Raw genomic sequence first — 16,236 nt, 5'->3', positions numbered from 1 at the left:
GTCCTCAGCATGGTCTGCATTTTATTTCAAAATGGGTGTTCAGAAGGCAGCGAGGAGGGCAGAGGGAACGCGCTCACTCAGGAGCAGAGTTCTCAGCAGTTCCCCCACATTCTGCTCATTGTATTTCATGCCAGGCATAAATAGTTCCCATGGGACCTAAGCCTGGCTGAAGTCCATCCAGTTTGCTATTAAAAGTCAACCAGGAACCCTTCCCATTGCACCGAGAACTGTGAGATTGCTCCTGCCTCTAGCAAGACTCCTCACTTGTAACACAAGACCAAGTTTATAATAAACTCTTCCCTTGACCAGAAATATATAAACTGTCTAGTTTGCTGTAGCAATACTTAAGACAGATTTCTTTAGAAGCTGATTGTCCTCTGCACATCACAGTGGGACTGATAATGCAGCTTGTTAATCTCATGCCAGGCAGACTCAGACTCCTCTCCCTGCCCCAAACCCACGAAGGGGCCTGCTCGCAACAGAGGTTCTGGACAAAAGACTGCTTCAGAGCCGTAACTCCCACGTATTGCCTTGTGAGTTGAACAAGCACCATTAAAGCATGTTAGACTATAACCAAGATCAACTTTTAGCTAAACCAGCTCACTGCAATCAACCAGCAGAGTCGATTTTCCACAGCAAAAGGATCCAATTCAGGCCCTGAGGATTTAACAAGAAGGGACACAGCATCCTATTCCAACTCCCTATTCAAAGTGAAAGGCAAGGAGGTAAGCACAGAACAGAATAGCTCCACCCATCCACCCCTTTCAAGCCACTGTACTAAACTGAGTGCATCTGTGCTGATGGAGAAATAACCCTCCATAACCTCTTCACTGCTATCAACCAGAGTTAGACCTTGGTTGAAACATACAACTGTGTCTTAAGTGAGGCAACACACTTGGTGTGCCCCATAGCTTGAGGTGCCAAGTTCTCATCCAAGCTCCTTTATTCAATTGCTGGGATTAGCAAAGTGGGCCAGGGAAAGCAGCTGGAGTCAGCTTCCACAAAATGGGCTCAAATGCACTGATTTGGGACCAACCGCTGGAAAAAAAGGTCACAAGAGGAGAGAACTCAAGAGGCTTCACACATAAATTTAATCAGAATCATCTGGCAGAAGGAGCCTCAGCAACAGATGGTGACATGCGCCAGCCAAGATTTTAACACCCAAGATAGTCTGTCCTTCAGGCCCCTATTACATCCAGATGTCATTGTCACCACATGACCTTGAGGCTGCAGCATTAGTGTCAGACTATGCACGGTCTCCAAGATTTATAGAATGACCAAAAAGCTCCCTCTGAACAAGACACTCTATTCTGCACATTCTCATCCAATCACTGCACGCGACTGAATACTAACGAAGCCAGTGGGAGGGGCAGGGCTAGGCCAGCGGTGGTACAGAGACAACATCCCAGTGCTCAAAGCCTCCCTGCTAGTCAGTGAATAACTAACCAGCGGAAAAAAAATAAATAATCAAAACAGCCCTTTCAGTGCGTCCACAGAACCACATCTCTACCTAAACAGACCCACTACAGGTAATTACTATTCTAGAGCAAACAATGCAGGGAAGTCACTGTTTGACTGCTACACTTGTTCTGGAGGGCAAAGAACAACAACGGAATTAAAACCACCAAATGCTGAACATTGTGGGAGGAGGATCAGAATTTTCAAGCTACTCTGATGCAGGTTGTTTTGTTAATTAATCTTCCCTCATTTTTAGGACAAGACCAAATCCATCTCTATGAATTGTGTCCTCTGAGAGGAAGTCAGTTCATTGCATCATAATGCTCCAGGAAACCACGTTAGCATGATGGACAGTTTGTGTCCATTTCAAAGCCCACCAAATTTGAGATTTGCTCACCCGTCTCCCCTCCCCACCTACCCACCCCCCAAAAAAACAGGATCATGATTTTATGCCATGATAGAGAGAATTCAGAGTCATCCTCATGAGTAAGAGCAGCACAAGACTGCATCCTGATTTTGTAGTTTTGTAAACAAGTTATTAGCCAAAGTCACACTAAAAATTCTCACTCCTAAGTTCAGACCTTCCATGGCAGAGTAACTGCTGAATAACGTCTGCTATGACCCCATCAGAAGCCCTTTAAACCCATTAGTAATAGGCTGACAAGTCCTGCAAGGGACATTATCTAGAAGCAGCGCTAATGTCGTGCCATTAACCAGACAACTAGAAACCAGGCACCTGATTAGTCACTAAGGATGTTAAGTATCGGGTACCTCTGCCTTTAAAACATAGCCACAGCCCTAGGGCTGTTGCTACACTTCAAAAGCAAAAGCACTGAAGCCTGGGGTCAGCGGGGGACTCCCCCACTGATCCCGAGCTCCCTGTGGCACTGCCACTTTGAAGTACCCCCCTTTGCTGCCTCTGATAGAGGGGGAGGGGAAGCGACTATCTTGTTGACTAGTCATTCACATCCCTATTAGTCACATCAATATATGGAATATAGGGTGGTCTCCGTAAGCAACATGGCAATCTTTAGCAGACAGCCTCTCAAACAAACCAGCTCCAGCCCCTGCCCAACTTGCCTTAACCCTCATTGCTCCCAGCCCCCGTGTCTGCATGGTACCCACCTAGATACTCAAAAGAAGCAGCAAGTTTTGGGTTTGATCACTATGTATAGACTTAGGTCAAAGCAAACCCAGCAGCAATGGTAGATGCCGTTAAATCCATTACTTTAACTAGATAGTTGGCAGGCAGCCCTCCTCCTCCATGAGCCTCAGCTGTTTCCCAGAATTCCGGCTCACCAGGCCCACCTCCCAGAGCACTTCAAGCTAAGACTAGGGAATACACTGAAGAAACTAAATAAATAAATGCAGATAGTGTATTAGGTCCCCTCTACAGAAGTAGGAATTCCTCAAGGTCTGAGGTTGCTTCTGATACACACCCAGAAAGTGCAGTGCCCTAGCAGTAATGTGAGACCCAGGATCCCTCAGCAGTTCTAACCCCCTCGAAAGCCCCTGGACAAAGGAGCTTCCCAGGGGCAACAGAACGTGGGGGCAAACTGGAGCCAAGCCCTCACAAGCCTTTCAAGTAACTTCCAACGTGGAAACACAAGCTCCTTCTCTGCTTACCTGCTAGATCCCGTGTTCAGAGTCTGTAAGAACATGGCAACCCCCTGAGACAGCACCAGATGCTGAACCCCCACCTTGGCAGATGAGGAAAAGGAACGATTGGTCGCAGATGTTCAAGTGCATTCATTTGCAGCTCTCCAGCTCCGTAGCTTACTTGCTCTGCTGCTCCCCTTTACACACAGCTTTGGGAGTTCTTTAAGAGAGTGCCCACATGTCCTCTTCTCCCTTTTCCCCCAGCAGCATGATGCACCTCTCCATGCTCTAACACTGCAGGAGGTGACCAGTCGTGTCCAGGCAACAGGAATAGCTACACACAATCTCTCTATTATCACTGTAGGTAACAAAAAGAAGCTTTGGGACAAAACTGTTGTAGCTCAACTCAAGCAGGTGCCCCTAAGTGCAGCAACTGCAGTGTCCAGGTTTCCAGTCACAGAGCCCACATCAGTTTCTGACAATGTTCAGAGCTGACAATAGTTGCCTCTGCCAGGCATCCTAGTGTCCTAATTAACAAGGTAGAAAGGGCTGGCCCTTGACTGGCAGTGTGCAGTCCCTGCTAAGCAGGGCCTACTGGACTGTGCAGGAGAGAGAGTCCCCAAAGCAGCAGGGACAAGGTGAGGCGGCAGCAGGTTTTGGGGGAATGAGATCTAGGTCCTCATCGTCTGGGATCTCATCTAGGTGGTACCCATCCTGCAGCAGTTGACGGCTCAGATCCTGGTTCACCTGCTGAGTGGGCGACAGAAGAGAGAAGCACTCCTGAAGCAAGTCAGTCTGTTGGGAACACGGAAGCTCCTCCACTGCTCCAGCGCCAACAAAAAGATGTTCCCTGTTGTCTCTGATGTCTATCCTCTCATGGTTGGGACTATCTTTGGGACTATCGTTTGCAATTCTTTCATTTGCATTCTTATTACACACCCACCCCCTTAGCAGCCAAGCAATCAAGGGGGGCTTGATTCGGAGGCGAGGATTGATTTAAATCAAAAGGAATTTTTAAAATTAAAATCAGGTCTTAGCAAGAATAAGGCCATAAACTCAAAGAGCTCCACGTTTCCAGCATGCTCCTGATCCCCAGCTCCCCACAGAGGAAACAACACCAGCTGACTAGAGAAAAGCTTGCTGGCAGAGAGAGTTTTAATTCAGACTGCAGACACTGATGAACACCACACAGATCAGTGTGGGCTGCCACTCAAAGTCCTTTACAAAGCTAAGATCGGGACAAACTGCTTGAGGGCCTGTCAAGAGATTGTGCTTATAGACCCTAATAGGAAATCAACCATATCAAATACAACTGTCTGTTTGTCGGGAGGGGCAGGGTTGGAAATTAAGCATCCTCTTGCAGCTTTGGACACCCAAGCAGCATTATGCTCCAGTAGGAGAATTAGAAATTTGAAACTGACCAGTCTAGATAACTATCCAAGCTCAAAGAAGTGCATTAGCGGCATCAGAAGAGTAAAGTAAATTACACTCCACATACTGAACACTCTGCCACCACATACGGGACCTGAGCAAAGGGGATAGTTGGGAGAGGGGCAGAATGGAAATGGATCCAGGGTGTGAGGTAAATGGAACTCTGGACTTGCCTCTGCAGAAGAGTAACCGGAGGAACATCTGGACTCCAGCTCCCCGTCACTAAGAGAAGAATGCAAGAGTCAGGTAAGCAAGAGCATGTGTAAAGCATCAACTGCTGCATCAGCTCTCAGAGGGGTATGCAAGAATCTGGTAGAGTGTAACCCTCTCCCCTTGCAGGTAAGGGCTGTCTGAAGTGAGGGAGCTGATGTCAGCTCCTGGGGACAAAGGAGAATGGCTCTTTATATTTGCACTGTTAATGAGCCTCTGCAGGGCCTTCTCCAACAGGAGCCTCACTCACAGGGCAGCAAGGGGTCACTCTCACAAAGGTGGGAATGGGCTTTGCAGCTCGGTGTTAATGTGTCCAACTCTCTTGGGGTTGTACTGCTGGGGGCAAGCAAATCAGTCTCTGGGGTAGCAAGTCAGCCGCTTCTCTCAAAGCACCGAGCTACAGCCACCCACACGAAGTTCTCACCTGTCTGAGTCAAGGGACACCAGGTTCTCATCCGCTATCTGGCTGAGAGCAGCGTAGCCCTTGTTAAACTTCACTGACCTAGAGAGAAGGGCACAAGAAAGCCTACAACAGACATTGAGAGGGGGAAGCAGATCTATCTGCTAGGCTAAGACAACAGGGATAAGAAGCATGCAGCCGACATGAGAGAGATCCTCTCACCCCTTACTGCCTAGGCCCCGTTCATCTCAAGGAGGAAGATTCTCAGCCACTAAGTGCTACACCAGCCAGGAATTAACTCCACCTTCAGATGCTACAGTGGATTTAGCTCCTCAGAGCCAGACTATCCCTCCAACAGAGAAATATGTACCTCGTTAAAAGGGTTCCTTGTCTGAACGTGCAGGACTGACAGCTCTACTGTAGCATTTCCCAGAGGTTGGCTACCCCTCATTCAAAGCCAGCAGTTTCCAGGCCCACCCCCCCTGCATTTTTTACTCTTTTACAATACAAGCATCAGTGCTAACCACGACCAGCCTATACAACCTCAGTGGGTGTGTTCCAAGAGTAACAGGAAATACTTGATGCTGAAGGAGAAGAGAAGACAGGGAGTGTGGCAAGTGACTTGTTTGCTTCAGATTCTAATCAAGTTTTCAATATCTTGTGACCCCTGATTGCTTTGTGTGGGCCCCGCCCCCAGGGTTGAGCTAGAGCCATGTCCTCTGCTTAGTCACAAAACAGTTACACCTTTGACAGCAGCATCACAAGCTCACTCATGCTGCCCTTTGCCAGTGAGCCTCATGCCTGATCTGGAGAGACCATTTCTAGGAGCAAGAAGGCAGTTTAGTCTCTATGGTCCACTCATTTGCCTCTAAGTATGGCAACAAGTAGGTGGTGGGCGAGGGAGGGATGGGGCGCATGCAATTAGTGTGAACAGTGATCACTGGTGCATGATGTGGACACACATTGGCAGGGCCGGACGGAGGCATGGGCGAGCTGGGCAGCTGCCCAGGGCACCAACCCACAGGGGCGCCTGATGGCAGCTGTAAGGGGTGCGCAGTGTCCCTAACAGCTGCCATCAGGAGCCGTGTACCCGGCTCTCGCAGCGCCGGACAGCAGCGCCCTTGCCCCTACGGCTGCAGGGCCGTGCATGGCCTGGCACGTGCGCTAGCAGCGTTGGCCGGGCCTGGCAGCGTATGCGCCATGTGCCCCGGGGGATGGCCCGCGCCGCACGGGTAGGCCTGCGCCCTGCGGCGGTGCCACACGCCTGGGCCCAGGACACCAGAAGTGCTCGGGCCGGCCCTGCACATTGGGAACGAACCATTTGACTCATGCTGCTGACTCATCACTACACAGCTCAGCTCAATTAGAAGAAGTAGCCTAGAGGTCAAAAGCCCCATGAACCTCTGAATAGTCCACCTCTCGGCTACATATTTGAAGAGACAGCTTGTCAGCAAAGAATCTGTCTCAAAGAAATGGGCTCAAACCTCTTTGCTGCTGGCTTGGGTTGATGTAGCACGGTTGTCCCCAGCATGCCTTTCCTCCGCAGCACTGCCTTCGCCATTTCGCGGTGCTTCTCTGAAACCCAAACACGGATACTTACAACCCTGTACTCAACTGACAGATATGCGAGTTGTAAGTCCCTGCCAACCAGAGTGCAGCTGCTTTACATCTTTCATGTGCAATTTATGAGACAAAAACTCAGTTCCAGCATGTCTATTCTTATCGCTTTGATTGAAAGAGACAGTTGATTGTGTTATCCATGTGGTCTGATGCACACTGCAGTGCCGTCTATTTGTTTCATTTAGATGCCTCCCTCCCCTGCCATGCTTTGGCACCAAATAATATTAAACACACGAAGAACCCTTCACCGAGCCTTCCCCATCCCCAGTCCCCACCTGTTCAAGTCTAGGGATGTCAGCAAAAGCACCTCAGCTGATTCTGGTTGCCTGGGAAGTATAAAGGCTCAGCTACCCAGGACCCTGCCTGGGGAAGGTTTTGGCAATCAAAGACAATACCTTTAGTTACAGTCAGGAAGCAAGCAAGGGGCAGAGTCTGGAGAATTAGTGCAAAGAGCTCTCTGCAGCTCAAGCTGCCCAGCAATCCCCATTTATATTCTCCACCAGCTATAGCTCCTAGATGTACATGGCATTCTCCTAGCCTGGAAGTCACAATGGACAACCCTAGCAAAATTCACATCAGGGAAATGGTGACAGTCACCTAGCCAAGTAGAGATAAAAGGCACTTTTGGACACAAATGTTCTGAGGTTTTAGGGGGCAATCAGAAGTTCAAAGGGCCCAGATTTGAAAGCCTGGAGGACAAAAGGTGGGTGAAATTATCAGTCATGGGGCGTAGGCCATTATCATATGAATTTCAAAATGTTCCCCCGGTATTAAAGGCACTGAAGTTTAAGTATCCCAGCTTTGATTTTCTCTGACACAATTTTGAGTTATTCTGTCCATTCAAAATTATGATCGCTTCCTTAATAATCCAATGGCAATATTCCGTAGCCTGTCATGACAAAATTATGCAATACCACTTGCCTAGAGCAATATAATTTGCTCAGGGGAAAGGATGGAAATTCGCTTTTAATACAAATGGTTTAGTGCCCAAAGTTTGGGACAAATGAAATAGAAGATCTAGTTAATCTGTTGTTCTTATTAAAGGGAGAGATCTAGGCTACAGCTTCTGATTCAAAGGAGAACATTCTTTAGATGGAATACCAAATAGTGCAATGCATGATTTGAACTCCCCCCTCCTCAGGGCAAGGTTTACCACGATCCATCAGTCTCTGCAGTGGTCTACCTCATGTGCCATATTTAAAGCTGGGGGAAGGAGACAGGTTGAGAGGTCAGGAAACACAAGGCTTCATTCACAAAACAGGTATGGGACAGCCAGCCTAGCTTCTGCCATGCTGTACATCAATGGACTGTCACCTGTCCCTAGCACAACTACTTCCAAGAGAGGTAGGAGGATTTTCAGACCCCATGATCCTTCAGCCACTTGCCTCTCTGCTGAAATTGTCAATAACCATCACAATTGCAATGACAAAAAGCCACAAAATGTCACTAAACCCAGATTTCCAATTCAGTTCATTTCAAACAAGACAGAACAACTTACAGCCCCCTCACAGCTGGGCTGGAATTGAACCATTAACCCTGAAGCAAAATGCTCCACTACCCTCCAGTGACTCTCAGATGGGATCTTGCTACAGAAATGGGGACACTGTTACAACACAGGCCATCACTTACGCAGTTTGGCATGAATGGAGGGAGCTTTGGTCATGATGTATGGGCCCCTTTTTTCCACAGCATCACTCTCCCTGTTTGTCCTCTTGTTCTCCATCTGAGCCTGCTCGAAAGAAAATGAGAAAGAGCAGAATGAGTCAGCCAGCACCATTAAGATCCAAGATCAGAAAAATTATGTTCAGGGCATCTGTGTTATTTTCACTATTTCTAGGACACTCATCGCTGTAATAACCTGCAGTCACCACAGCAAACACCTCCCACACCCCCAGCAATTTAATAGAGCTGAAGGGGGAAACCTTATTCTCTTCCAGCCTAGTGTCTCCTATGAAACTGGAAAGATGGGAGAAGCATGGAAAGAGAAAGATAGATAGTCCATCAATAAATGAGATTTTTGGGAGGGGACTGGAGATTAAATTCAAGACAACTAATATAGCTGTGATAATAAGCTTCCTGTGTACCAATCAAACAAAAAATATAGAACAAGATTTCACAACTTCTCTGATCATGCAATTTGGGAGCTGTAGTGTTATAAGGGAGGGGATAAGCTTTAAAAGAAAGCTAAGCCTGTAGACAGTTTAAAAAAAAACCAAAATTATATGACTCTGGGACCAGGGCTTTAAGAAAAAAATCTCTCTCTCAATATTGGGTGTGAGACAAAAATCAAACGACTTCACAACAAAACTAAAACTCTGCAAAAGTTACATCATAAAAGTTGAGAAACACTGAAAATCAGATACTTATAAATCAGCCAATCCAGATAATACCCATCTTGGCATAACACCAAAACCTTCTGGGAGTGGTGTATTGTCTCATCTAGTGGCACTGAGACTACTTACAGAAAGGCAGCTCTAAGGCATTAAGCTAAGGAGCAGCTGGTTTTTAGCTCATGCTTACAGACTCCCATTCTAAGCTCCAAAGGTCCCAGGTTCGGTTCTGCCTGTCAGCCTTACACTAGCATAGTAAAAGGAATTAACTAATAAATAAGTGTACAAAAACCAATGAGTTTTGGCAGGGAGTTAACACTAACTCTCCGTGCAGAATTAGCAAAAATACATAGTAGCAAACACACACACCAATCACTTTATGGATATGAAAAACTTGAAAAACAACAACCAATAACGGGGTAGCACAACATGTCGCTGGTCTCATGAGCGTTATGGGCATCGCCCACTGCTTCAGATGAGGCGCAGGACATGCTGGCTTTTACAATACAGCTGTGTCTACACTGGGCCACTTATTCCAGAAAATCAGCCGCTTTTCCGGAATAAGCTGCGAGCTGTCTACACTGGCCCCTTGAATTTCCGGAAAAGCAACAACGCTCTACTGTACAAAATCAGCCGCTATTCCAAAAAAGCTACGCTGCTCCCGCTCGGGCATAAGTCCTTATTCCGGAACACTGTTCTGGAAAAGGGCCAGTGTAGACAGCCCAGGAGTCTTTTCTGGGAAAAAGCCCCGATCGTGAAAATGATCGGGGCTTTTTTCCGGAAAAGCGCATCTACATTGGCCACAGATGCTTTTCCGGAAAAAGGGCTTTTCCGGAAAAGCATCCTGCCAATGTAGACGCGCTTATTCTGGAAATACTTATAACGACAACTGTTCTGTTTTAAGCATTTCCGGAAATTCATGCCAGTGTAGACACAGCCCGAGTGTGCAGGGTAACACTGATCGCGATTCCCTCCCCCCCGTTGCTCAGCGCGGGGAGGGGTCGGAGCAGGCGCACTCAGCGTCCCCCCCAAGCCCGGGGTCTCGGGCAGGGGAACCCGCGAGCGGGGCTGCAGCGCGCCCGCCTCTCCTCGCGCGGGGGCTCGGCGGGGACGGGGCCGCGCTGCGGGGGGGGCCGCGAGCAGCGCCCCGGGGGGGCCGGGGAGACGCGGGCCCGGCTCGGCTGAGGCGGCGACGGGAGCGGGGGAGGGGCCGGGCCGGCGGGGAGCGGGGCACCGCGCTGCGGACACTGGCCCCGCCGGCAGCATCTCCTCACCGGCCCGCCACTGGCTCTGGACTGGGTCCCGGGCGGCCGGCTCGCGCCGCCATCCCCCGTCGCCATGGTCGCTGACGGAGCCCCACCCTCTCATTTGCATAAGCGCAGGTCATGAATAATTAAGCAGCCGCCGTCTCACCTGAGCCGCCTCGACGCGCCCAGACCCGAAAGCGAGGCTGCCCAGCTGCGCGCACGGCGGAGTCCTCCCCCTCCGCCCCCTTAAACCGATCGCTATTGGCTACCGTGGGGCAAACAAGCCAATCCCAGATGCACAACCTTTCACCCGGAAATAGCGTCAACGGCCTTCGTCTCCTCCTTGAATTCAGGGGGCGGGGAAAGGCTACGAGAACGACCTTCTATGCTGTGGTCTCTATGGTGTGTCCCCACGTCTGACGCGCGCTGTTCTTCCTACGAGGCAGCAGGTGGCGCGGCAGGCTCTGGCCTGCCACTGCTGGAGGGTCCCCTAGCGGCGTGGGGGGATTGTGCGCGAGGAGCTGCCGGGCCCCTGCCTGCAGGGAGGCGCCGCCTTTCCCCCGCATTGCCGGGGCACAGCACAGGGGCCACCAGGCTCCTCCCCTCCACGGGCTGCCCCTGGTTGGGATGTGGGAGGGGCCTGGGTAGGTGCTGGGATGTTAAATAGTGACTCTTCCAGAGGCTGAAGCGTGGAAACAGCCCCAGGGCTGCTGCAGCACTTTAAAGGGGAAAGCGCCATGTGGGACCCCCCGCTGGCCCTGGGCTCTGTGACCCGCTTTGAAACGCCGTGGGGAGCCCAGCATCCTGCTCTTCGCAGCATTTCAAAGCGGCAGTGCTGCGTGGAGCCCGGGATCAGCTGAGGACTGCTGACCCCCCGGCTGCTGCTTTGAAACACCCTGTGCAGCCAGCTGGGGTGTTCCCAGGCAACAGGCGCCGTTTCAAAGTGGCAGCACCACCTAGGGCCTCCCAGGCTCCACATGGTGCTGCCACTTTGAAATGCCACGAGGAGCCTGAGGCTGGGCTCCCCGCGCTGCCACGTTGAAGTACCCCCACCTTCCTCCCCCCCCTGCCAGCAAAGGGGTGGGGAGCGACTAGTCGACAAACTTGTCAACTATCCGATAAGCATTTGCTTATCGTATAGTCGAGTAGTGCTTCACATCCCTAATATGGTGGGGGCATGCTGCGGGCAGACACTGTCTCTACTGATATATAGCGGTGCCATGAGTTTTCTTTTCCTGCTTGCTTGGGAGAGAAAGAAATGCAGCTGTACCCAAGATGTAACTTATTAGCATTGCTAATACACAAGCCATTCGTTATCTTCCGTACCCCTTATCCACTGTGAATCATAAATTAAGGCTTTGTCTACACTACAGCTTTTGCCAGAAGAGGCAATGCAAAGGGATTAGCATTTTCTCACGCTTCATTTGCATAATCTCTTCTGATCCGTTTTTTGTGCAAAATGGATACAGGGAGGCATAAGGATCTTGCGCCAAGAGTTTTTGCTCAAAATGGCCATGGCCACACTGCATGTTTTTGCACAAAAACCCCTTGCGCAAAAACGGATCAGAAGAGATTATGAAAATGAAGCACGAGAAAATGCTAATCTGCACTTCATTTGCATTGTCTCTTCCGGCAAAAGCCATAGTGTAGACATAGCCTCAGGGTTACATCTCTTGTACCCTTTGTAAGTTACTGATTCCAGGAGTTTTGTGGTGTGAAACCTGCAGACATCAACTAAAAAGCTGTAAACAGGGGTGGGTATAATTATATTCACCACATGGTCATGATTATGCATTATATGGGTGTTCATGATACTAAATTAGGGCCTAAAAAGTAATGTAATTTATAAATGTATTTACATACTAATTAGGCTAAAAAGGTGTACTTGGGTAAATTTGTTGCTCACTCACATCCCAGGTAGGTGGGATCCCAGACAGAACGAGTCTCAGCAATAAAGAAGCCCTGTTACCCCATCCCCCAAGGGGTCAGCCTGTTTCTTTTCTAACACCCTTCACTACTTATCCAGCTGCCAGCCAGGGCAGGCTAGGCCTTCAATTTCTAATGTAAACAATATACTGAAATGGGCTTAATTTGTGTATGTTATAAAGTAGCACAAAAAAGAGCGGGCCCTTTAATGGCGGCAAGTTCCCATTACACCCCTCCACCCTCAAATGAGAACACTCTCCCCTGGGCTCTAGATACACTTTGGTCTCCTTTTTTCCTCACTCCCAGGCTTCTCTGAGAACTCCAGAATAGAGTGGAAGGAACGGTATCCATTCTGCCTTGGTCTTCTTAGCATAGAACAAATTCTGAACCAGATAGCCTGCTGTCCATCCCTAAGGAATAGAGAAGTATTATGGTTCCTGCTGCCTACATTTCCAGAAAGGTGGGGGAATGGGAGAGAATTGCTAACTGACTAGAGAAGAGTAGAGCTGCAGGAAGCCTCCAGAGAGCTCAGAGTAGCATACAAAAACTGCTGTGGCCTTATTACAAGGAACAAAGAACCTTACAGTAGATATCCCAGGGAATGCAACAAACACAGAAGACTTAGCCTTGGGCTGTGTTCACTACCCCCTCACCCCACTTGATGAGCAGCAATGGATCCAGCAGTGGTTGATTTATCACAGACAATAAATCAACCACCGAGTACTCTCCCATTGACTCCGATACTCCCCCAGGAAAAGGAGAGTAAAGGGAGTCAATGGGAGAGCATCAGCTGTCAACTTAACATAGTGAAGATACACCAGTCACATAGCTGATGTTGCATAACTTAAATCAACATCCCACAGTAGTGTAGACTAGGCCTCAGTATGACATAGTGTTACTGCCATATTGGATAACACCACTACACAAGTATTTGCACAGACAGCAATTAAGGTGTAACTACTACCTAAAGAAGCAACAGACTGAGAATGGATCGTAAAAGGTTTGAAATGTATTTGGAGAGACAGGATAGGTTGAGGAGAGAGGATAAAGATGTAAAGGGACCACATGATCCCATTTCTCTTCACTGGGAAACCTTCTGGTTAAACAGGATTGTGAGAAGTTATTAGCTGACAATGCTGATCATGACTAATGGGAGTCTCCCACATCCTTCACTTCCATCTACTAGTTCATTTGATTTCTGCAGCAATAGAAAGGATAAAATAAGCATTTTCATGTTTTCTTTCCTATGAAAGCTGCCATAAATAGACTGAAATGTGTTTTAGCCCATAGCTTTATTTATCAAAATGGGTTGAAGAAAAGTGCCACAGAATATCCATAGCAGAGCAGCAAGCAGATTTACCTATGGTGCAATTTCTAAAGTGAATGCTGACAGAACTTACATGCGCCTATAACTTCAGATGCAGCTATGGTACATTATAACTGAACCTACTAAGCTGGACCATCCACTATACAGATAATTTTAATCTTAAACCTCTCCAAGGAAGGCTGGGGACCAAGCTATTTAAAAGAGGGTTCCTAAATTGAAGGGAAATAAATTGGGGTAACATTTAAACCCTTGCACCCCTGAGCGATTCTGAGACAGGGTAGGACCTGTTTGTATATTACTTTGTATTTTTTAATATCCTCTGCAACAAATGCTTTCTAAGAGCATGAATTACATCTTGCTTTTAGTCTGGTTACTGTATATCCTATTCTTCCTAGAATCCACAATTTCTGCCCTATAAAACATTAATAAATGTCACACTTGAAATACTGCTTCTCACTCATACACATTTTATCTCTGAGAATCTGTGTATTACAGACAGAACTTCTAGATCCCATTAACTGGCCAGACAGGACTTTGAAACAGATCTTGATACATACTTAATCCATTATCTGATTGCAAGACAAGCCAGGGAGCTCATACCATGGTGTCTCTTAAAAACAGAGATTATAAACACAGAACAGTTGTGGTTTTGAGGGATCCGAGGCACGTTTCTTGCTTTTCAGCTTGGTGACTTCCCAAATAAAAACAGGCCCAGTGTCTCTTTCTTCACCCACCTGCCACTTACTTTTTTGCAGCCTTCTTTGAAAAGAAAATAAAGGATTCTTTTAACAGTAGCTCTTTGAATCAGTGGGCTTCTCAGAGCCATGCAAGTCCCTGGTGCCCTCTTGTGGCAGAGGAGTGAAGCAGCCAAAAATAAATGGCCACAACCCTTCCTAAGTTCCCTTCCAATTCAAAGATCATGGTAGGTGAGGACTCCAAGGCTGGGAGCAGGTCAGGGGATCCCCACTGACCATCTTGAACCAGTTACCCTGGGGTAAAACACTGTTCTCCACTTGTCAGTGAGGATCCAACTATAGGTATGTAGCAAGCAGTATCCCCCCCAGGATGGTGTGAATGAGGAGTTCCAGCAGCATCAGTTTAACAGTGACTGTAGCACTGGTCTCCTGAACTCAGCATATGACCTAGCCACAAAGATCAAGGTACAGCACTTGACAGAGGTCTCTGCATTGCTGATCAAATATCCCCTACTGATGCTTCTCTGGAGCAGGTGGAGAATGTTGCTTGTGACCTGGTGGAGTGAGCCTTGACCTTCTGTAGGAGAGGTACATCAGCCAGCTGGTAGCACAGTGAGATATATGGTTTCCATTAAAAACAAGGAGTACAGTGGCACCTTAAAGACTTTACACATTTATTAGGGCATAAGCTTTTGTGAGATACAACTCACTTCCTCAGATGCTTGAAGTGAAAGAAAGGCAGGGATACAGAGATGGAAGCACCACACCACTGCTAATTAAATCAGGGTCGAGGGGGCTCACCTCTATCAGTGATGAGAAGGGGAGAGTACCTGAAGGGGAAGTTACTTATTGTAATGAGAAAGCCGTTCTATGTCTGACCTTCCTTGTGAAGGGAGAGTGCTCAACCTTCAGAAAACCTGGCTCTGGTTCTACACAGGACAACAGCCTGAACTGCTTGGTCAACAAAGCGAAATCCTGGATCCATATAGTGATAGTGAGTGTCATTTATTTTCATGCAGGACTCAGTGTGGCTGAAAAGCTGAGCCTAACTTAGGAATGAACTTCAGGCAATATCTTAGCGAGGTGGTCACCAACCAGTAGATCGGGATCTACCAGTAGATCTTGGAGCCTCTGATGGGTGATTGTGACTGGTTTGGCCAGGAAGCTATCAAGCGCTGGCACTTCAGTTGCCCCTCCATCCACTGTCCTGCTGCTCCTGCCCTCTGCTTTGGAGCTGCCCCTTAGGAGCCTCCTGCTTGCTGTGCAGGGTATGGGAGGAAGAAGAGAGGGGTGCTCTTGTCAGGGTGTCCCTCCTCCCCCCATTTCTGTACCCTATCTCCACACAGAGGGGGGTGGGGTGGAGGGAGCTTAGCAATGCAAATCTGTCACTCTCTCACACTGTATGTGTGTCTGTCATTCTCACAAACACACACTGTCTTTTACTCTCCTCTCCCAACATATACATGGGGGTGGGGGGGTTGTTATTTCTTTTACTGCTTGCAAAGGGTGTTAGGTGTGGTTTTTGACTGGTCTGTGCCTTTCTTAATTTTCATTTCTCTTATGTTTAAATTTAATTCTTGTAGTGAGTTCTAAAATGCCTAACCTGTTTTGGCTGGAACCGTTATCCCCATGGTAATTGCTGCTCCTGGATGGAGCTGGCACATCCCTGCAGCCCCTGAGAAAGGCAGAGCAGGGCATCGCCACATGCTGACCTTGCCTGCAGACACCGCTCCTGCAGCTCCCATTGATGAATAACGTGGAATCGTGGCCAGTAGAAGCTGTGGGCTCAGTGCCTATCGATGAGGGGTAGCCCATTACACCATGGAGCCATTGATGTACATACCAGCTGCTTTCAGGAGTGGTGCAGGGCCAGGGCAGGAATAAGCCTGCCTTAAGCTCTCTGCTCCACCATCCAGAAGCCATCTCAGTTAAATAGTGCCCAGCCAAAACCTGCCTCCTGAACCCATCTCAGCCCTGAACCTCCTCCTGCACT

At 48.4% G+C, this 16,236-nt stretch overlaps 1 protein-coding gene across 4 annotated transcripts; it reads right to left on the bottom strand.

Moving 5' to 3' along the window:
- Position 1: 1 nt before the first annotated feature.
- FAM219B (family with sequence similarity 219 member B) lies at positions 2 to 10,598 on the bottom strand. 4 transcript variants are annotated; one of them, XM_075897420.1, is made up of 6 exons: positions 10,323 to 10,438; positions 8,348 to 8,447; positions 6,583 to 6,673; positions 5,123 to 5,200; positions 4,662 to 4,710; positions 2 to 3,807 (listed from the first exon to the last, which is right to left on the bottom strand). In XM_075897420.1, the coding sequence occupies exons 1-6, from the start codon at positions 10,386 to 10,388 to the stop codon at positions 3,649 to 3,651; spliced, it is 543 nt and encodes a 180-aa protein (XP_075753535.1). In that variant the 5' UTR covers positions 10,389 to 10,438; the 3' UTR covers positions 2 to 3,648. The 4 variants fall into 4 exon arrangements, with proteins under 4 accessions (XP_075753535.1, XP_075753536.1, XP_075753537.1 ...); XM_075897421.1 differs by having other exon boundaries at positions 2 to 3,804; XM_075897422.1 differs by lacking the exons at positions 2 to 3,807; positions 10,323 to 10,438 and adding an exon at positions 10,462 to 10,598 and having other exon boundaries at positions 3,817 to 4,710.
- Between the last annotated feature and the right edge of the window lie 5,638 nt (positions 10,599 to 16,236).

Source organism: Pelodiscus sinensis, chromosome 14, assembly GCF_049634645.1.
Source record: "Pelodiscus sinensis isolate JC-2024 chromosome 14, ASM4963464v1, whole genome shotgun sequence".
Classification (NCBI taxonomy): domain Eukaryota; kingdom Metazoa; phylum Chordata; order Testudines; family Trionychidae; genus Pelodiscus; species Pelodiscus sinensis.
The sequence above is the reverse complement of the archived record's forward strand: the minus strand, read 5'-3'. Positions and strand labels throughout refer to the sequence as shown.